This window comes from Bombina bombina, chromosome 11 (genome assembly GCF_027579735.1).
Source record: "Bombina bombina isolate aBomBom1 chromosome 11, aBomBom1.pri, whole genome shotgun sequence".
Taxonomy (NCBI): domain Eukaryota; kingdom Metazoa; phylum Chordata; class Amphibia; order Anura; family Bombinatoridae; genus Bombina; species Bombina bombina.
The window spans coordinates 118,408,659-118,431,345 of NC_069509.1; the positions used below are offsets into that span (position 1 = coordinate 118,408,659).

Below are 22,687 nucleotides of genomic sequence, written 5' to 3' on the forward strand. Positions count from 1 at the left end.
AAATACCCATATATAGTTTACCAGTCGTAGGGAAAAAAAAATATTCTACTTAATGATACAATTACAAAAAAGCAAGTTCTTCCTCATCAAATGCAATGATTTTAGTAGTCAGTGTTTATCTAAAAATACACACATTATATATGTATATACTTACATATGTATACGTACACGTATACATACACTCAAAGAATGCTAGTAATGAGCCAATGGAATCATTGCAATTAATCTCGACTGTCATCACTACAATTATATATATATATATATATATATATATATATATATGCAAACATACACACACACATATATATATATTTATATATACACACACATATATATACTGTATACACTGCTCAAAAAAATAAAGGGAACACTAAAATAACACATCCTAGATCTGAATGAATTAAATATTCTAAAGAAATACTTTGTTCTTTACATAGTTGAATGTGCTGACAACAAAATCACACAAAAATTAAAAAATGGAAATCAAATTTTTCAACCCATGGAGGTCTGGATTTGGAGTCACACTCAAAATTAAAGTGGAAAAACACACTACAGGCTGATACAACTTTGATGTAATGTCCTTAAAAAAAGTCAAAATGAGGCTCAGTAGTGTGTGTGTGGCCTCCACTTGCCTGTGTGACCTCCCTACAATGCCTGTGCATGCTCCTGATGAGGTGGCGGATGGTCTCCTGAGGGATCTCCTCCCAGACCTGGACTAAAGCATCTGCCAACTCCTGGACAGTCTGTGGTGCAACGTAAAGTTGGTGGATGGAGTGAGACATGATGTCCCAGATGTGCTCAATTGTATTCAGGTCTGGGGAACGGACGGGCCAGTCCATAGCATCAATGCCTTCGTCTTGCAGGAACTGCTGACACACTCCAGCCACATGAGGTCTCGCATTGTCTTGCATTAGGAGGAACCCAGGGCAAACCGCACCAGCATATGGTCTCACAAGGGGTCTGAGGATCTCATCTTGTTACCTAATGGCAGTCAGGCTACCTCTGGCGAGCACATGGAGGGCTGTGCGGCCCCCCAAAGAAATGCGACCCCACACCATTACTGACCCACTGTCAAACCGGTCATGCTGGAGGATGTTGCAGGCAGCAGAACGTTCTCCACGGCATCTCCAGACTCTGTCACGTCTGTCACATGTGCTCAGTGTGAACCTGCTTTCATCTGTGAAGAGCACAGGGCGCCAGTGGCGAATTTGCCAATCTTGGTGTTCTCTGGCAAATGCCAAACGTCCTGCACGGTGTTGGGCTGTAAGCACAACCCCCACCTGTGGATGTCGGGCCCTCATACCATCCTCATGGAGTCTGTTTATGACCGTTTGAGCAGACACATGCACATTTGTGGCCTGCTGGAGGTCATTTTGCAGGGCTCTGGCAGTGCTCCTCCTGTTCTTCCTTGCACAAAGGCGGAGGTAGCGGTCCTGCTGCTGTGTTGTTGCCCTCCTACGGCCTCCTCCACGTCTCCTGATGTACTGGCCTGTCTCCTGGTAGTGCCTCCATGCTCTGGACACTACACTTACAGACACAGCAAACCTTCTTGCCACAGCTCGCATTGATGTGCCATCCTGGATGAGCTGCACTACCTGAGCCACTTGTGTGGGTTGTAGACTCCGTCTCACGCTACCACTAGAGTGCAAGCACCACCAGCATTCAAAAGTGACCATAACATCAGCCAGAAAGCATAGGAACTGAGAAGTGGTCTGTGGTCACCACCTGCAGAACCACTCCTTTATTGGGGGTGTCTTGCTAATTGCCTATAATTTCCACCTGTTGTCTATCCCATTTGCACAACAGTATGTGAAATTGATTGTCACTCAGTGTTGCTTCCTAAGTGGACAGTTTGATTTCACAGAAGTGTGATTGACTTGGAGTTACATTGTGTTGTTTAAGTGTTCCCTTTATTTTTTTGAGCAGTGTATATATATATATATATATATATATATATATACGTATACACACACATATATATATATATATATATATATATATAAAAATTGTTATGGATAGTGGCATAAACAAGTATTTATTGTGCTTCAAAATTGTAAGATAAACATAAATACATAAATAAATAAAAAACAGAATTTATGTTTACCTGATAAATTACTTTCTCCAACGGTGTGTCCGGTCCACGGCGTCATCCTTACTTGTGGGATATTCTCCTCCCCAACAGGAAATGGCAAAGAGCCCAGCAAAGCTGGTCACATGATCCCTCCTAGGCTCCGCCTACCCCAGTCATTCGACCGACGTTAAGGAGGAATATTTGCATAGGAGAAACCATATGATACCGTGGTGACTGTAGTTAAAGAAAATAAATTATCAGACCTGATTAAAAAACCAGGGCGGGCCGTGGACCGGACACACCGTTGGAGAAAGTAATTTATCAGGTAAACATAAATTCTGTTTTCTCCAACATAGGTGTGTCCGGTCCACGGCGTCATCCTTACTTGTGGGAACCAATACCAAAGCTTTAGGACACGGATGATGGGAGGGAGCAAATCAGGTCACCTAGATGGAAGGCACCACGGCTTGCAAAACCTTTCTCCCAAAAATAGCCTCAGAAGAAGCAAAAGTATCAAACTTGTAAAATTTGGTAAAAGTGTGCAGTGAAGACCAAGTCGCTGCCCTACATATCTGATCAACAGAAGCCTCGTTCTTGAAGGCCCATGTGGAAGCCACAGCCCTAGTGGAATGAGCTGTGATTCTTTCGGGAGGCTGCCGTCCGGCAGTCTCGTAAGCCAATCTGATGATGCTTTTAATCCAAAAAGAGAGAGAGGTAGAAGTTGCTTTTTGACCTCTCCTTTTACCGGAATAAACAACAAACAAGGAAGATGTTTGTCTAAAATTCTTTGTAGCGTCTAAATAGAATTTTAGAGCGCGAACAACGTCCAAATTGTGCAACAAACGTTCCTTCTTTGAAACTGGTTTCGGGCACAGAGAAGGTACGATAATCTCCTGGTTAATGTTTTTGTTAGAAACAACTTTTGGAAGAAAACCAGGTTTAGTACGTAAAACCACCTTATCTGCATGGAACACCAGATAAGGAGGAGAACACTGCAGAGCAGATAATTCTGAAACTCTTCTAGCAGAAGAAATTGCAACCAAAAACAAAACTTTCCAAGATAATAACTTAATATCAACGGAATGTAAGGGTTCAAACGGAACCCCCTGAAGAACTGAAAGAACTAAGTTGAGACTCCAAGGAGGAGTCAAAGGTTTGTAAACAGGCTTGATTCTAACCAGAGCCTGAACAAAGGCTTGAACATCTGGCACAGCTGCCAGCTTTTTGTGAAGTAACACAGACAAGGCAGAAATCTGTCCCTTCAGGGAACTTGCAGATAATCCTTTTTCCAATCCTTCTTGAAGGAAGGATAGAATCTTAGGAATCTTAACCTTGTCCCAAGGGAATCCTTTAGATTCACACCAACAGATATATTTTTTCCAAATTTTGTGGTAAATCTTTCTAGTTACAGGCTTTCTGGCCTGAACAAGAGTATCGATAACAGAATCTGAGAACCCTCGCTTCGATAAGATCAAGCGTTCAATCTCCAAGCAGTCAGCTGGAGTGAGACCAGATTCGGATGTCCGAACGGACCTTGAACAAGAAGGTCTCGTCTCAAAGGTAGCTTCCATGGTGGAGCCGATGACATATTCACCAGATCTGCATACCAAGTCTTGCGTGGCCACGCAGGAGCTATCAAGATCACCGACGCCCTCTCCCGATTGATCCTGGCTACCAGCCTGGGGATGAGAGGAAACGGCGGGAATACATAAGCTAGTTTGAAGGTCCAAGGTGCTACTAGTGCATCCACTAGAGCCGCCTTGGGATCCCTGGATCTGGACCCGTAGCAAGGAACTTTGAAGTTCTGACGAGAGGCCATCAGATCCATGTCTGGAATGCCCCACAGTTGAGTGATTTGGACAAAGATTTCCGGATGGAGTTCCCACTCCCCCGGATGCAATGTCTGACGACTCAGAAAATCCGCTTCCCAATTTTCCACTCCTGGGATGTGGATTGCAGACAGGTGGCAGGAGTGAGACTCCGCCCATTGAATGATTTTGGTCACTTCTTCCATCGCCAGGGAACTCCTTGTTCCCCCCTGATGGTTGATGTACGCAACAGTTGTCATGTTGTCTGATTGAAACCGTATGAACTTGGCCCTCGCTAGCTGAGGCCAAGCCTTGAGAGCATTGAATATCGCTCTCAGTTCCAGAATATTTATCGGTAGAAGAGATTCTTCCCGAGACCAAAGACCCTGAGCTTTCAGGGATCCCCAGACCGCGCCCCAGCCCATCAGACTGGCGTCGGTCGTGACAATGACCCACTCCGGTCTGCGGAAGGTCATCCCTTGTGACAGGTTGTCCAGGGACAGCCACCAACGGAGTGAGTCTCTGGTCCTCTGATTTACTTGTATCCTCGGAGACAAGTCTGTATAGTCCCCATTCTACTGACTGAGCATGCACAGTTGTAATGGTCTTAGATGAATGCGCGCAAAAGGAACTATGTCCATTGCCGCTACCATCAAACCTATCACTTCCATGCACTGCGCTATGGAAGGAAGAGGAACGGAATGAAGTATCCGACAAGAGTCTAGAAGTCTTGTTTTTCTGGCCTCTGTCAGAAAAATCCTCATTTCTAAGGAGTCTATTATTGTTCCCAAGAAGGGAACCCTTGTCGACGGAGATAGAGAACTCTTTTCCACGTTCACTTTCCATCCGTGAGATCTGAGAAAGGCCAGGACGATGTCCGTGTGAGCCTTTGCTTGAGGAAGGGACGACGCTTGAATCAGAATGTCGTCCAAGTAAGGTACTACAGCAATGCCCCTTGGTCTTAGCACAGCTAGAAGGGACCCTAGTACCTTTGTGAAAATCCTTGGAGCAGTGGCTAATCCGAAAGGAAGCGCCACGAACTGGTAATGCTTGTCCAGGAATGCGAACCTTAGGAACCGATGATGTTCCTTGTGGATAGGAATATGTAGATACGCATCCTTTAAATCCACCGTGGTCATGAATTGACCTTCCTGGATGGAAGGAAGAATTGTTCGAATGGTTTCCATCTTGAACGATGGAACCTTGAGAAACTTGTTTAAGATCTTGAGATCTAAGATTGGTCTGAACGTTCCCTCTTTTTTGGGAACTATGAACAGATTGGAGTAGAACCCCATCCCTTGTTCTCCTAATGGAACAGGATGAATCACCCCCATTGTTAACAGGTCTTCTACACAATGTAAGAATGCCTGTCTTTTTATGTGGTCTGAAGACAACTGAGACCTGTGGAACCTCCCCCTTGGGGGAAGCCCCTTGAATTCCAGAAGATAACCTTGGGAGACTATTTCTAGTGTCCAAGGATCCAGAACATCTCTTGCCCAAGCCTGAGCGAAGAGAGAGAGTCTGCCCCCCACCAGATCCGGTCCCGGATCGGGGGCCAACATTTCATGCTGTCTTGGTAGCAGTGGCAGGTTTCTTGGCCTGCTTTCCCTTGTTCCAGCCTTGCATTGGTCTCCAAGCTTGCTTGGCTTGAGAAGTATTACCCTCTTGCTTAGAGGACGTAGCACTTTGGGCTGGTCCGTTTCTACGAAAGGGACGAAAATTAGGTTTATTTTTGGCCTTGAAAGGCCGATCCTGAGGAAGGGCATGGCCCTTACCCCCAGTGATATCAGAGATAATCTCTTTCAAGTCAGGGCCAAACAGCGTTTTCCCCTTGAAAGGAATGTTAAGTAGCTTGTTCTTGGAAGACGCATCAGCTGACCAAGATTTCAACCAAAGCGCTCTGCGCGCCACAATAGCAAACCCAGAATTCTTAGCCGCTAACCTAGCCAATTGCAAAGTGGCGTCTAGGGTGAAAGAATTAGCCAATTTGAGAGCATTGATTCTGTCCATAATCTCCTCATAAGGAGGAGAATCACTATCGACCGCCTTTACCAGCTCATCGAACCAGAAACATGCGGCTGTAGCGACAGGGACAATGCATGAAATTGGTTGTAGAAGGTAACCCTGCTGAACAAACATCTTTTTAAGTAAACCTTCTAATTTTTTATCCATAGGATCTTTGAAAGCACAACTATCTTCTATGGGTATAGTGGTGCGTTTGTTTAAAGTGGAAACCGCTCCCTCGACCTTGGGGACTGTCTGCCATAAGTCCTTTCTGGGGTCGACCATAGGAAACAATTTTTTAAATATGGGGGGAGGGACGAAAGGAATACCGGGCCTTTCCCATTCTTTATTTACAATGTCCGCCACCCGCTTGGGTATAGGAAAAGCTTCTGGGAGCCCCGGGACCTCTAGGAACTTGTCCATTTTACATAGCTTCTCTGGGATGACCAAATTGTCACAATCATCCAGAGTGGATAATACCTCCTTAAGCAGAGCGCGGAGATGTTCCAACTTAAATTTAAACGTAATCACATCAGGTTCAGCTTGTTGAGAAATGTTCCCTGAATCTGTAATTTCTCCCTCAGACAAAACCTCCCTGGCCCCATCAGACTGGTTTAGGGGCCCTTCAGAACCATTATTATCAGCGTCGTAATGCTCTTCAGTATCTAAAACAGAGCAGTCGCGCTTACGCTGATAAGTGTGCATTTTGGCTAAAATGTTTTTGACAGAATTATCCATTACAGCCGTTAATTGTTGCATAGTAAGGAGTATTGGCGCGCTAGATGTACTAGGGGCCTCCTGAGTGGGCAAGACTCGTGTAGACGAAGGAGGGAATGATGCAGTACCATGGTTACTCCCCTCACTTGAGGAATCATCTTGGGCATCATTGTCATTGTCACATAAATCACATTTATTTAAATGAGAAGGAACTCTGGCTTCCCCACATTCAGAACACAGTCTATCTGGTAGTTCAGACATGTTAAACAGGCATAAACTTGATAACAAAGTACAAAAAACGTTTTAAAATAAAACCGTTACTGTCACTTTAAATTTTAAACTAAACACACTTTATTACTGCAATTGCGAAAAAACATGAAGGAATTGTTCAAAATTCACCAAAATTTCACCACAGTGTCTTAAAGCCTTAAAAGTATTGCACACCAAATTTGGAAGCTTTAACCCTTAAAATAACGGAACCGGAGCCGTTTTTAACTTTAACCCCTTTACAGTCCCTGGTATCTGCTTTGCTGAGACCCAACCAAGCCCAAAGGGGAATACGATACCAAATGACGCCTTCAGAAAGTCTTTTCTATGTATCAGAGCTCCTCACACATGCGACTGCATGTCATGCCTCTCAAAAACAAGTGCGCAACACCGGCGCGAAAATGAGGCTCTGCCTATGATTTGGGAAAGCCCCTAAAGAGAAAGGTGTCTAAAAAAGTGCCTGCCGATATAATCTTATCAAAATACCCAGATTAAATGATTCCTCAAGGCTAAATATGTGTTAATAATGAATCGATTTAGCCCAGAAAAAGTCTACAGTCTTAATAAGCCCTTGTGAAGCCCTTATTTACAATCTTAATAAACATGGCTTACCGGATCCCATAGGGAAAATGACAGCTTCCAGCATTACATCGTCTTGTTAGAATGTGTCATACCTCAAGCAGCAAGAGACTGCTCACTGTTCCCCCAACTGAAGTTAATTCCTCTCAACAGTCCTGTGTGGAACAGCCATGGATTTTAGTAACGGTTGCTAAAATCATTTTCCTCATACAAACAGAAATCTTCATCTCTTTTCTGTTTCTGAGTAAATAGTACATACCAGCACTATTTTAAAATAACAAACTCTTGATTGAATAATAAAAACTACAGTTAAACACTAAAAAACTCTAAGCCATCTCCGTGGAGATGTTGCCTGTACAACGGCAAAGAGAATGACTGGGGTAGGCGGAGCCTAGGAGGGATCATGTGACCAGCTTTGCTGGGCTCTTTGCCATTTCCTGTTGGGGAAGAGAATATCCCACAAGTAAGGATGACGCCGTGGACCGGACACACCTATGTTGGAGAAACATAAATAAATAAAAACAGTAAAACTGAGGTACTCACATGCTGCTGCCTATCTGAAAGGATTTTCCATAATCTGGGGAAAAGCTGAATCCAAACTTTCTCTGCTAGTGAAGTGGAAATGTGACATAACTGAACAAAGGCACTTAGCAGCGCTCCTGTCTGTAACCAATAGTGGAGAGAAGACGATAAAAAAATAAGGAAACATGGAAACCAATAGCTAACTCGCTCAAGCACTAAGTCTGAAGAAGTTATAAGCAAGTACACAATATAAAAGAAACATTAATATTTGTAATTTTTCCACAGTAGTGAGGGAGGAATGATTAATGAAAAGAAGACATACTAAGTGTCCATGTAGTTATGTTATAGAATTAAGCAAACAAAAAAGTAGAACTGCTTAGGGCAGAAATATGCAAAGAAAGACATCACCAGAGAGATCGGTGGACAAGAGGTTGGGTTGAGATAACTAAACTTAGAGAAAAAAGAAAAATGGATTTTGATAGAAACTACATTTCAGGTGCCTAGACTGGGAAAACTGACTGGAGTAAAAGGGCTGAAAATGACAATATGGCCAGAGTAAAAGGGCTAAAAATGACAATATGGCCAGAGTAAAAGGGCTGAAAATGACAATATAGCTGGAGTAAAAGGGCTAAAAATGACAATATGGCCAGAGTAAAAGGGCTGAAAATGACAATATGGCCGGAGTAAAAGGGCTGAAAATGACAATATGGCTGGAGTAAAAGGGCTGAAAATGACAATATGGCCGAAGTAAAAGGGCTAAAAATCACAATATGGCCGAAGTAAAAGGGCTAAAAATCACAATATGACTGGAGTAAAAGAGCTAAAACTGACAATATGGCCGGAGTAAAAGGGCTAAAACTGACAATATGGCCGGAAAAAAAGGGTTAAAAATAACAATATGGCCAGAGGAAAAGGGCTAAAAATAACAATATGGCCAAAGTAAAAGAGCTAAAACTGACAATAACAGAAATGCTGTTGGTACAAGGCGTTATAAGATCAGAATAGGCTGAGACCAAAGGACTGAACAATCTATATAAATGGTGACTGAGAAGATTCAAATTGTAATGCAATGAGTCTATGGAGACATGGAGTGTGAAACAGTCAACTGGAGGAAACAAGACTGGCATCTGTGAAAAATTACAATTTTTGATAATTAGAAAAACTGCTCAGTTGGTATCATCATACGCAGAAGGCATGCTGGGTATAGATATATGAGCGGTAGGATAATACTGGCTAGATATATGAGCGGTAGGACAATACTGGCTAGATATATGAGCGGTAGGATAATACTGGCTAGATATATGAGCGGTAGGATAATACTGGCTAGATATATGAGCGGTAGGATAATACTGGCTAGATATATGAGCGGTAGGATAATACTGGCTAGATATATGAGCGGTAGGATAATACTGGCTAGATATATGAGCGGTAGGACAATACTGGCTAGATATATGAGCGGTAGGACAATACTGGCTAGATATATGAGCGGTAGGACAATACTGGCTAGATATATGAGCGGTAGGACAATACTGGCTAGATATATGAGCGGTAGGACAATACTGGCTAGATATATGAGCGGTAGGATAATACTGGCTAGATATATGAGCGGTAGGACAATACTGGCTAGATATATGAGCGGTAGGATAATACAGGCTAGATATATGAGCAGTAGGATAATACTGGCTAGATATATGAGCGGTAGGACAATACTGGCTAGATATATGAGCGGTAGGACAATACTGGCTAGATATATGAGCGGTAGGACAATACTGGCTAGATATATGAGCGGTAGGACAATACTGGCTAGATATATGAGCGGTAGGATAATACTGGCTAGATATATGAGCGGTAGGACAATACTGGCTAGATATATGAGCGGTAGGATAATACTGGCTAGATATATGAGCGGTAGGACAATACTGGCTAGATATATGAGCGGTAGGATAATACTGGCTAGATATATGAGCGGTAGGACAATACTGGCTAGATATATGAGCGGTAGGACAATACTGGCTAGATATATGAGCGGTAGGACAATACTGGCTAGATATATGAGCGGTAGGATAATACTGGCTAGATATATGAGCGGTAGGATAATACTGGCTAGATATATGAGCGGTAGGACAATACTGGCTAGATATATGAGCGGTAGGACAATACTGGCTAGATATATGAGCAATAGGACAGGGAAATAACTTTTGTTGAGAAACTATAAAAATTCTATCTTCATCTGTAAGAAAAAAAAATTCAATGTAATTGCCAAATGATATATTTTATTGTTCCTATTATGATCATTCACCTTAATATTGACTAGAAATAGATAGTGACCCCTTACCTTGACTTCTCGAAGTGAATCCAGGAACTTATCATGCCGGTTGGTCAACATATGGAGCTGGTTACCAATGTCTTTCTCAGAAAGCTCTTTGGTTTTCGTGTTAGTGCTCTGATCTCCTGGTGCTAACTCTATATCAATCTCAACATCCTGAAGAACAAATGAGACAAATAGATTAAAAAAAAAAAAAAATGTAATACATTTATAAGCCAATCAGCAGTGCCAATTGCATGACCCCGCCCTTTGGTTGTCACTGCTGATTTGTTCACCACCTGTACCTGCTTGGGATCAGCAGTTCTCTGCAGCTCCCAAACAGTAGTTTAACTATGTGTTTAACTGTTTTCCCGGAGATAAACATAGACTTGCAGGGGTCAGCAGTGCAAAAATGATATCGCTAACAAATTAAAGTATATCATTTTTGGCACTACAATGGCCATTTAATTTAATTTTTACAAATAGTTAAACCCTAAATGCAATAAAAACGTCATAATTACTCTCAGGATAAACGTTTAAATTACTTTGAATGTCAAAGTACTCTAAACCACATTAAAGGGACATTAAACCCCAAAAAATTATTTCATGATTCAGATAGAGAATACAATTTTTAAAACGTTTCCAGTTTACTTCTATTATCAAATTTATTTCATTCTCATGTTATTCTTTGTTGAAGGGATACCTAGGTAGGTAGCGTGCACATGCCTGAAGCACTACATGACAGGAAATAGTGCTGCCATCTAGTGCTCCTGCTAATGTACAACATTGTTGCAAAACTGCTGCTTTATAGTGCTACAGACACGTGCACACTCTTGAGCTTATATTTCTGCTTTTCAAATAATGATAACAAGAAAATGAAGAAAATATGATAATAGAAGTTAATTAGAAAGTTGTTTAAAATTTGATGTTTTATCTAAATCATGAAAGAAAAAATTTGGGTTTTATGTCCCTTTAATATGCACATTCATATATATGTACATGAAACTTGGTATGAATATAGAATACAATACAATTCAAACAGTACACATCAAGCTAAATAAAGCCTTCCAATTGTTTATATTGGCCCTCATTAACTCTCTACAACTCCTGGTTTGTAACAGAAGACTCAACAACTGTTTCTTTCCTGTACTCACTGTGTTGCTTAAACAAGTAAGTTTCTGAGACAGAGAAACAGAGAGAGTGAGAGAGAATTATCCTCCCCATCTGGAGTACAAACTGGAAAAAAAAAATTGAGCTCTGTTTTAGAGAAAGAAGCACAGCATGAAGGGAATTACACAGTGTGCTGTAAGACATAGTTTACTATGTCACCCTCAGTATTTTGCCACTGCAATTCTTGACTATATTTCCCAGCATGCAGTGTATGGGGAATGAGCTTCCTGTAAATGTGCCGCACCACGCCATTGATTTTACTGACCACCCAGTTAAAATTTAAACAAATATAAAGCTAACATTTGTTATTATTAAATATTTTAAATGTTTGTGGCTCATGCTATTTTATTTAAGCCAAATTATGCAATTAACTTATGCACTGGATAACTTAAGTAACATTTATAAATGTCAAAAAAATGTTATAATATTGAAGAGTATTACACTGCCCCCACCCGGCTACTTCATTATGCCACCCGGCTGGCAAACATATATTTCTGTTTCTGTGGACACCCATGCTTTTGAAACAAAGTAAATGTTTCAAATTCAGATTTATTTATTTTTTAACACTGATGTAAAGACTTAAGAAAAGGATTTTGTGTGCAAGTATCATAAAAGTCACACAGTGGGCACCATGGTGTTAAAACCAAGTGAAAAGCCACATTAATACTTCTTCTGCCCACTACACATAGGTTTAAAAGGTAAAGAATAATTTAAAGTATTTAAAAGACAAATATACCTCTTCCTTGGATTCGCTGTTCTCTCGCTCTCTTGGCTCTTGCTTGACGTGGGTTACCATGGCAAACGCTGCTCGGTCATGACTGTCAGCCAGATTAATGACATTAGTGATACATGGCAGCATAGCACCAGGACAACTTGTGCCAATTGTAGTGTTTCGCTCACACACTGCAAGCAGAAGCTAAAGAGGGCAAAAAAACAAGCAGTCAAGTCAACAGGATGATCATTTCATTAAGGTATTGCAAAAAAACAAGCAGTCAAGTCAACAGGATGATCATTTCATTAAGGTATTGCAAAAAAACAAGCTAAAAATGACATTTACCAAAGGTCTTTAAACAGATAGTACAGTCAAAATTAAACTTTCATGATTCAGATAGAGCACGCAATTTTAAACAACTTTCTAATTTACTCCTATTATCAATTTTCTTTGTTATCTTGGTATCTTTATTTGAAAAAGCAAGAATGTAAGCTTAGGAGCCGGCCCATTTTTGTTTCAGAACCCTGGGTAGTGCTTGCTGATTGGTGGCTACATTTAGACACCAATTGCCTAGACTTATATCCTGCTTAAAGGGACAGTCTCCTCCAGAATTGTTATTGTTGAACCATTTCCCAGTTTTGCATAACCAACAAAGTTATATTAATATAATTGTTATATCTGTGATTACCTTGTATCTAAGCCTCTGCAGACTGTCCCCTTATCTCAGTTGCTTTGACAGACTTGCAATTTAGCCAAACAGTGCTGACTCATAAATAACTCAACGTCGGTGAGCACAATGCTATCTATATGGCACACATGAGCTAGCTCTGTCTAGCTGTGAAAACTGTCAAAATGCACTGAGATAAGAGGCGGCCTTCAAGGGCTAAGAAATTAGCATAAGAGCCTACCCTAGGTTTAGCTTTCAACAAAAAATACCAAGAGAACAAAGCAAATTTGATGATAAAAGTAAATTGTTAAGTTGTTTTAAAATACCATGCCCTATATAAATCATGAAAGTTTGGTTTTGAATAGTCTGTCCCTTTAATATGAATTAACGATAAATGTGGGAGAAAGTAAAACTAATTCAGCAGAGGAAGGTGTTTTTTACACTAAAAAATTGTAATATTTTAAAACGTTATCTGTTATATCGAACAAACAAAAACACTGTGTACAATGTATTCGTACTAGGACAGTAAAGTCAAAATCAAATTGATTGGATAGAGCAGGACAATTTAAATAACTTTCCAGTTTCCTTCTATTATCAATTTTGCTTAGTTCTCTCTTGGTATCCTTTGTTAAAAAGTAATCCTAGGTGGTCTCAAGAGTATGCATGTGTCTTAAAGGGACACTCAATCAAAATTAAACTTTCATTATTCAGATAGAGCATGCCATTTTAAACAACTTTCCAATTTACTTCCATTAACTAAATGTGCCAAGTCTTTTTATATTTAAACTTTTTGAGTCACCAGCTCCTACTGAGCATGTGCAAGAATAAGTGTGTATGCATTTGTGAATGGCTGATGGCTGTCACATGGTACGTGTATGCATTTGTGAATGGCTGATGGCTGTCACATGGTACAAGGGGAGTGGATAAAGACATAACTTTTAAAATTCTCAGAAAAAAAATCTACTCATTTGAAGTTCAGACTAAGTGCTATTGCATTGTCTTGTTATCTTGCATTTGTTGATTATGCAAATCTACAGTGTTGACTGGTCCTTTAAGCCATCTGACAGCAGAGTTTTCAACACTGTATATAGCAATTGTATACATATTTACAAACACTGCTGCCACAGACTTCTATAGGCACGTGCACACTTCTAAGCTATCAGCCCACGTAAGTTTAGTCTTCAACAAAGAATATCAAGAGAACAAACCAAATTTTAAAACAGATATAAATTGGAAAGTTGTTTAAAAATGCATGCTCTATTTGAATATATTTTTGACTTAACTGTCCCTTTAAAATGAACCAAACAGAATCAGGAAACACAAGTTCTCTTTGGTGGTCATGTATATCCTATCCCAGGGGGCTATCGGCTTTATTTTACAGTCTGGTATGCTCTACTTACCTCAATACACTGTTTGATCCAGAAATGGTTTCCCATTGCCTCCCAGTTTTGTGAACATGTAACATAGAGCAGCCTGTCGTAAACACGGCGTTTCATGGATGTGTCAAACACTTCAAAAAACTTAGCCCGTATCAGTGGCTGGGCACAGCGCAGACCTGATAGGAAGGCAGGTTCTAGCTTTGCGGTAAGTTCACTCCCTGAAAGGTTCTCATCCCTGAGGACAACATTCACAAATAAAGTTTAGTTGAGCACGCTAGCTGACAAATGTGAAAAAGACAAACATTCTGAATTATCCTCTTATATGGGGCAACGAAACAAAGAAAACAAAGATCATCAAACTGAGGCTTTTTAAAAAAAAAAAAAAAAAAAAAAAAAAAAAGTAATAAAATTATCAGTTTCAAATAACATTTTTAAACTATTTTACCTGTAAACATAATTTACAAGGTCCAGAAACTGTGCATTTAATTCAAGGTCGTCTGGAAACCGCTTTTCTATGTAGGTCATCATCTTCACCAGCAAAATGGATTTTTCGCGAAGTGTGGGTGTCTGTAAATAAGGAGAAAGTGTTTACAGGCCACAAAACATATATCCCACACTCCACGGGATACATTTCATACAAACGTGACACAGAGGGCCTTAGAAATAACCAGTTTTGGTTATTATCAGGGTTCTAGCTAATGAAACTACTTCTGCCCCAATAAATAAATACAAAAACTGACTCATAAACCACTATATACATTTCAGAAATTAATATCTTAAAGGGACACTCAATCAAAATTAAACTTTTATTATTCAGATAGAGCATGCCATTTTAAACAACTTTCCAATTTACTTCTATTAACAAAATGTGCACAGTCTTTTTATAGTTAAACTTTTTGAGTCACCAGCTCCTACTGAGCATGTGCAAGAATAATTTAAGTGTGTATGCATTTGTGAATGGCCGATGGCTGTCACATGGTACGTGTATGCATTTGTGATTGGCTGATGGCTGTCACATGGTACAGGGGGAGTGGAAGAAGACATTACTTTTAAAATTGTCAGGAAAAAAATCTACTTCTTGTTTGAAGTTCAGTCTAAGTGCTATTGCATTGTCTTGTTATCTTGCATTTTTTGGTTATGCAAATCTACTGTGTAGACTGGCAATTTAAAGGCAGACAGCTCTCCCTTGGAAGCAAATAATTATAAACACATGTATGACACTACGTGTACATATAATCTGCCGATGCTATACTGTCCCACTGGAGCTGATACATTTATTTCAAATTTGTACTAAGAACAATTATCAGCCAGCTACACGCCGTCTTTAGGAGACAATCAAGGGTACTTGTTCAACAAAATACACAGAGTGTAAAATATTTAGGAACCAGGAATAAATATCATCTGATCCCAAGGATTTTGGGATTTGTCAAGCCGTGCAGTACTAGGCATAGCGATTGTAAAGCTGTTACACATACTTATCCACTATACAATCTATACATACAGGAAGCACTGTAAACACAACAATTTACAGTTTATGCTGCTATATATAGGGCAATGAGGTATTCAGTTTTAGTCCTTGAGGGCCACAAACTAACCTATCTTCCCTTCTTGAAAAAATAGTTCAAAAGTGATGTTTATCCAGCACATGTGAGTTGGTAAACATTAAAGAACGAGGCATGTCTGAAGATTTAAGTACTAGTTGAACAAGCCAGACTGCTACTGTCAAGCGCTGTATGTACAGGGTAGGACAAATCTCACTAGAGAACAGTTTCTCAAACACTTGTCTCATAATACTTATGAGGCATCTTACAGAATCTTTAGAGAATTGAGCCCTATGTGGGGGAAAACAGGAACCAGGTTGCCCAATATAGATATGAAACAACTTAACCCCTTAATGACCAGACCATTTTTCAATTTTCTTACCCTTAATGACAAAGGCTATTTTTACATTTCTGCAGTGTTTGTGTTTAGCTGTAATTTTCTTCTTACACATTTACTGTACCCACACATATTATATACCGTTTTTCACGCCATTAAATGGACTTTCTAAAGATACCATTATTTTCATCATATCTTATAATTTCCTATAAAAAAAATATAAAATATGAGGAAAAAATTAAATAAAAGGAGTTTTTCTTTTTTTTTAATAAAAAAAAATAAAATGTTTTAGCTGTGATGGACCCCTGCCTTAGCCCCAACCTCCATGATCCCCCCCCCCCCCCCCCCCCCCCAGCTCTCTAACACTCTCCCCTTACCTATTTGCCGCCATCTTGGGTACTGGCAGCTGTCTGCCAGTACCCAATTTGCCCCCAAAAACAAAAGTATCTTTTTCTCTTTTTGCAATTATTAATATTTTCTGTAGTGTAGCAGCCCCCCACAATACCCCAACCCCCTCCCCCTCCCCGATCCTTATATATTTATATTTTTAAAATCTTTTTTCCCCCCTCTTCCCTCCTCATTGGTGTCAGTGGCCAGCTAATCGTGCACGCGCGCCCCCGCACGCTCCCGGCACCCGGTGTGCACATTGCACTTACAGGAACCGGATGCCGGGTAGCGATGGGCCGCCCACCCGCCTCCCTGTTATGCTCCCACCCACCAACGAACCGGCACCATCGCTACCGGTGAAGAGGGCCACAGAGTGGCTCTCTCTGCATCGGAGTCTTCTAAAAAGGTATTGCAGGATGCCTCCATATGGAGGCATCACTGCAATACCCTGAGAGCTGCTGGAAGCGATTGCGATCGCTTCCAGCACTCTCTTAGACAACTGACGTACCAGGTATGTCTATTGTCATTAACTGGTTGTTAATGCATGACGTACCTGGTACGTCAGTTGTCATTAAGGGGTTAAAGGGACAGTAAACTAAAAAAAAATCTTACACGATTTGGATAGAACATACAATTTTAAAAAACTTTCCAATTTACATCTATTATCAAATCTTCTTCATTCTCTTGTTATTCTTTGCCAAAGGAACAGCATTGCACTACTGGCAGCTAACTAAACACAGCTAGTTATCCAATTACAAGAGACAAGTGTGTGCAGGCACCAATCAGCAGCTAGCTCCCACTAGTGTAGCATATGTGCATATTCTTTTTCAACAAGGGATACCAAGAGAACAAAGCACTTTTGAAAATAAAAGCACATTTAAAAGTGTCTTAAAATTACATGTTCTATCTGAATTGTGCAAGTTTAATTTTAACTTTCCTATCCCTTTAATTTTAGAACTACTCACAAACTAGCTGAATATGAAAATAAAGAAGAAAAAAATCATCAACTAAAATAATGGCAGCTACACGGGGCTATTACATATTGAGACATTTTATAACGAGGCATGATAAATTTTGTATAAAAAAGAATGACTGAAACCACTTTAAAACACATTATACATACAAAGAACTCTTTCTATAATATAAATAATTCTCTCACATTTCAAAAAGCAAATTTGTTCCAAGCTGACAAAAAAGAACCTTAAGCCAAACTCATTAAGTCTCTCACCTGATTTGCTGCCATGGGAGTGTTATTTTTCAACCACTCCTCGACTATTTTTACTACGGCTCTGAGAATTTTGGCATCTGGAGATTTTTCAATAAGAGAAGTCAGGATGGTTTGAATGAAGTTCTTTCTCATTTCCATGCTCATTACCGCCAATCGAGTCTTTACCAAATCCAAACTCAGCATTATCAGTTCACTTGTGCCTGCTGGGGATTTAATAGAAGCTGTATTAGGAAGGACGTCTCTTAGCTGAAACGGAAAGGTGTTTAAACAACTCCACCCTAGTAGGCTGCTGGCACAGTCACATGTGTAACCATTAAAATGAGGTACACACAATTATTCTTCCCATCCAAAAGCTGGAAAAACATATGCTGAGTAAGTGCATACACACTTGCTTTTTATTTCCTGTGGATTATTAGCTATAAAATGTTACCTGGGTTGGCTTCTGCTGTTCCTGGGGCCGCCTGTGGATTCAAATGCTCCCTCACCATCTTCTGAAGTGAGCGCATAAAGACAGATATGAGTCTGTCTATGTAGCTGGGGTTATTGCTACAGGCTGACTTCAAGATCATTAAAGTGCCTAAAAAAATCAGATTATGATAAGGAATTTCATATTTTATATATACTACATGCCCTTTTTATGCAAAGTTATTCAATACTAAATGAAAACCTTTAAACGGACAGTCAATTCCAGAATTTTTATTTTTTAAAAAGATAGATACAGGTACTAGGCGGTAGCGACAAACCCTATGCATTATCCAATTACTTGTGCATCCAGTGACCTCACAGAGACACGGGCCAATCAGATCATGCATTAACGCCTGTTCTAATCAGAGCCTCGGACGCTGCAACCACCTCTGGGAACCTAACCATGGGTCCCACCCCCCACAATGTGCTTTTCTGATTGACCCGTGTCTCTGTAAGGTCATCGGATGCACAACCAATCGAATAATGCATTGGGTTTGTCACTAGGGTCTAGTATACAGGTATATCTCGCTTTACAGCGCTTCACTAATACAGTTCTAATATGGAGCTGAAGTTCAAGCTCCAAAGATTTTGAAACAGTGACCTTATACGGTGCTCATATCTACTATTCTCCTCTGCAACCTAACTTGCACATTACCACAGTCCGATCTGGCGGGAGGTTCTTCTTCCTGGCAAATATATCTTTCTTTTAAGCACTGTCATTTTAGAACTATGGTCAGCACATCATAACGTAACATATTATGCAAACAATTTCAAAACCTGCATTTAAGACAGACATTTTTTTTTTTCACTCAAAAAGTTTAATAGAAATGAATACTAGCAGAGAAAGTGTGTTGTAGACAGCAATACTTATGCTGACCGTCTCGGCTGTACTGATGAATACTGACACGCACCCACAAATCTTACAAAAAGCCGATTTATTAAGCTCTTTATAGATTAAAATATCCCTTTAACGCATTCTCTAAAACGTATTATTTATTACACTAATTTAGGTAAATGTGGAGTTTAGCGTCCCAAATTATGCAACCATGTTATATTAATTGCAGAAATTACTTTACCTGGTACCAGTTAATTGGCCGGATGTGGGAATTACTTCAAAAAGGTACAACATATTGGGGGGGGGCATGTATAGGTTCCCAGAGGCGGTTGTGGCATCCAGGGCAGGTGTTAGAACAGAGTGATCTGTTCCAATAACTGCCCCGGGTGCCGCAACCGCTGCTGGGAACCTATACATGCCCCCCCACGGCGGGATTCCCGTCTCCTTCCCTTATAACAGGGTTACATAATTTGGGACGCTATACTCCACATTTACCCTAATTTGGCCTGTTATTTGTAAGGCATTAAAATAAAACATAACTCTATTCTATAAAAAATTCCCTTTTATGCTTCACTTAATATTATGTAGCACAACTCACACCAGCCTGTACATATGAAAACGTAATTTAATAAATATATTTACAAACAAAAAAGTACGTATTTTTTTTACAAGTCTGTACTTCTAGTGAAAAAAAGTTTATGGTTTTAAATATCAAAAATTCAACAGGAATTTTCTTTAAATGTCTTTCTTAGCAAATCCCACAACATTTTCTTAGTATTTTTCAATTACTAAAGTGTGAGATTTGAGCGTTCTGTAACATCTGACCTTGAACTACTTTGGGGAAAGTGATTATATAAAGCTACTGTCTCCATCGGTGTTTTCCACAATACAGCCTGACACCTGACAAACAGGCAATTCCTGGAATAAAATTACACCTGTCTGTCTAGATCACTGGGGAGGATATAGTTAGAGACAGCTAGCATTTAAAGACGTGAGCTGCCCGGTTCCTTTTACGATATTAGGCCAGCTTTATTGACAGAACCAATTCGGCGCAGGAGCACGTGCAGAATATACTGGCAAAAATGTCCATCACAGCTACAGCAATACCTTCAAGGGCTATTTGGTCAGTGAAAGGGACCGATACATGTGCTGCTCGAAAATCATTATGTAATCGGAAACATAATCGTATAAGCGAAGAATTAAAAATAATTTTTGAAGGAAAATACTAAACTATTGATATATGGTTCTACAATCAAGTCTGACATATTTATCACTTAAAGTAAAGTTTTAACACCATTGTCACTTTATTATTATTATTATCGGTTATTTGTAGAGCACCAACAGATTCCACAGCGCTAAGTGAATCAGTTGCTTTATATATTTTTAAAAATGTATATATTTCACAAAAGCAGCTGTTGTCTCCATCACCTGTAAGGTTTTCTTTTTTTTCTTTCCATTTTCTGATAGTAATAAAGCCGATTTAAAAAAATAAATAAATAAAATAATTTTTGAAATGTTAGCAGAAATTTAAAACAGCCTTGCAATTAAAAGGGGCACTGTAAAATGTATGTGTTCTAATTTGTATGTCCTTTTAGCACTACTGACTCTGTAAGTATATGAGTTTAAAGGGACAGTCTAGTCAAAATTAAACGTTTATGATTCAGATAGGGCATGCAACTTTCCAATTTACTTTTATCATCAAATTTGCTTTGTTCCCTTGGTGGTAATTTTGAAAAGTTAAACCTAGTTAGGCTCAAACTGATTTCTAAAGCGTTGAAACCCGCCTCTTAGCTCAGAGCATTTTGTTTTTCACAGTTAGATAGTACTAGTTCATATGTGTCAGATAGATAACATTGTGCTCACTCCCGTGGAGTTATTTGGTCTGCACTGATTGGCTAAACTGCACGTCTGTCAAAAGCACTGAGATAAGGGGCAGTCTGCAGAGGCTTAGATACAAGGTAATCACAGAGGTAAAAAGTATATTAATATAACAGTGTTGGTTATGTAAAACTGGGGAATAGGTAATAAAAGGGATTATCTATCTTTTTAAACAATAACAATTCTGGTGTAGATTGTCCCTTTAACCCTGCAAAAGGGTTAAACACATATGTAAAAAAAAAGTCCTACTTGAAACCCTCAGAAAACTGCTAGTCTCAAGCAGACACTGCCAGTGAGCCAATCAGCAGTCATGCAATCCCTACAAATTACCGGCTGTATCTGCTCAGAGACTAGAATCTGCCTGAGGCTCCCTCTGTGGGGGTTAAACACAAAGTTGCAGGATCAGTATTGCTAAAATGACGTGCTCAAACAATTAATTGCATGTAAACCAAACTTTGCACGACAATGTCCCTTTAAAGAGCAGTGTGAGGATAGACCACTAGAGAGAAAAACTCTGGAGTATATTAGCTATCGTTTTAAAAGATAAATTCAAATAATTTCTACGATGCATTGTGAAAATAAAAAGTTATTTGTGACCTAACATTCAGACAGTGCAAATATATAATAAACTGGTAATATCTGTGTCATGGGAACAAAAACCTTAAAAGGATATAAAGCACCACCCAATTACATGATTAATATGGAGTATACAATTTTAAACAACTTTCCATTTTGCTTCGATTATCAGCTAGCTCCCACTAACACAATCCTACTCCTCCAACAAAGGATATAAAAAGAGAATGAAGCTAATTTGATAACGGAAGTAAATTGGAAAGTTGTTCTAAGTTCCTTCTAACTGCTAAAAGCCACCATTACTCTTACTAAAAAGATTGACATGGACACAGCATAACCCCTAAGCCTTGCTTGCAGGGAAAAGTACCCATAAAAGGATTAAATATCTTCAGACATAATCTTTGCCATCCTCCCGTGATCAAGGCAAAGAGAATGACTGGGGGTTATGGGTAAGGGAAGTGACACTTAAAGGGATAGGAAAGTCAAAATTAAACTTGCATGATTCAGATAGAGCAGGTCATTTTAAGACACTTTTAAATTCACTTCTATTTTCAAATGTGCTTCGTTCTCTTAGTAACCCTTGTTAAACCAATGCTATAACCAATCACAAACTAATATGCAGATATAGCATGAACTCTGTACACGTGCAGTTAAGGAAAGACTGGGGTAGACTGCCCTCTTCTCTTCCCTTAAAGGGACATGAACCCCAACATTTTTCTCATGATTCAGTTATAATATACATTTTTAAACAACTTTCCAATTTACTTCTGTTATAAATTTTGTTTCATTCTCTTGATATCTTTTATTGAAGAAGCAGCAATGCGCTCCTCAGAGATAGCTGAACACATTTGTAAGCCAATGAAAATGGACATACAAGTTCAGGCACCAATCAGCAGCTAGCTCCATACACTGGAGCCTATCTAGATATGCTTTTAAACAAAAGATAGAAAGTAAATTAAGCAAATTAGATAATGAAGTACATTGGAAAAATTGTATGCTCTTTCTAAATCATTAAAGATTTTTTGGGGGGTTTAATTCCCCTTTAAGGAGGTTTAGCAAGTTTGAAAAAATAATGTAACAGGTATATATTCTTATTATTCTTTATGTAATAGCTAAATATATATTTATATATACACAATAATGTTAACACCTAAACAACCTTTTATGCTCACTGCTATTGGAAAGAATAGTTTTCCTATCATGATTGTTGATGCAAAACTGATAATCCTAGCAAATGAGTAA

The 22,687-nt window shown here is 39.4% G+C and overlaps 1 protein-coding gene across 2 annotated transcripts in view; it reads right to left on the reverse strand.

Moving 5' to 3' along the window:
• TRRAP (transformation/transcription domain associated protein) overlaps nt 1–22,687 on the reverse strand; it is a 382,824-nt gene that overhangs the window by 158,563 nt on the left and 201,574 nt on the right. For both annotated transcript variants that reach the window (XM_053694540.1, XM_053694539.1), the window contains exons 46-52: nt 18,125–18,271; nt 17,695–17,897; nt 14,647–14,768; nt 14,223–14,436; nt 12,180–12,359; nt 10,304–10,450; nt 7,990–8,109 (exon numbers count right to left, since the gene is read on the reverse strand). In XM_053694540.1, coding sequence (XP_053550515.1) covers nt 7,990–8,109; nt 10,304–10,450; nt 12,180–12,359; nt 14,223–14,436; nt 14,647–14,768; nt 17,695–17,897; nt 18,125–18,271 — 1,133 coding nt within the window. The remainder of the gene's footprint in view (nt 1–7,989; nt 8,110–10,303; nt 10,451–12,179; nt 12,360–14,222; nt 14,437–14,646; nt 14,769–17,694; nt 17,898–18,124; nt 18,272–22,687) is intronic.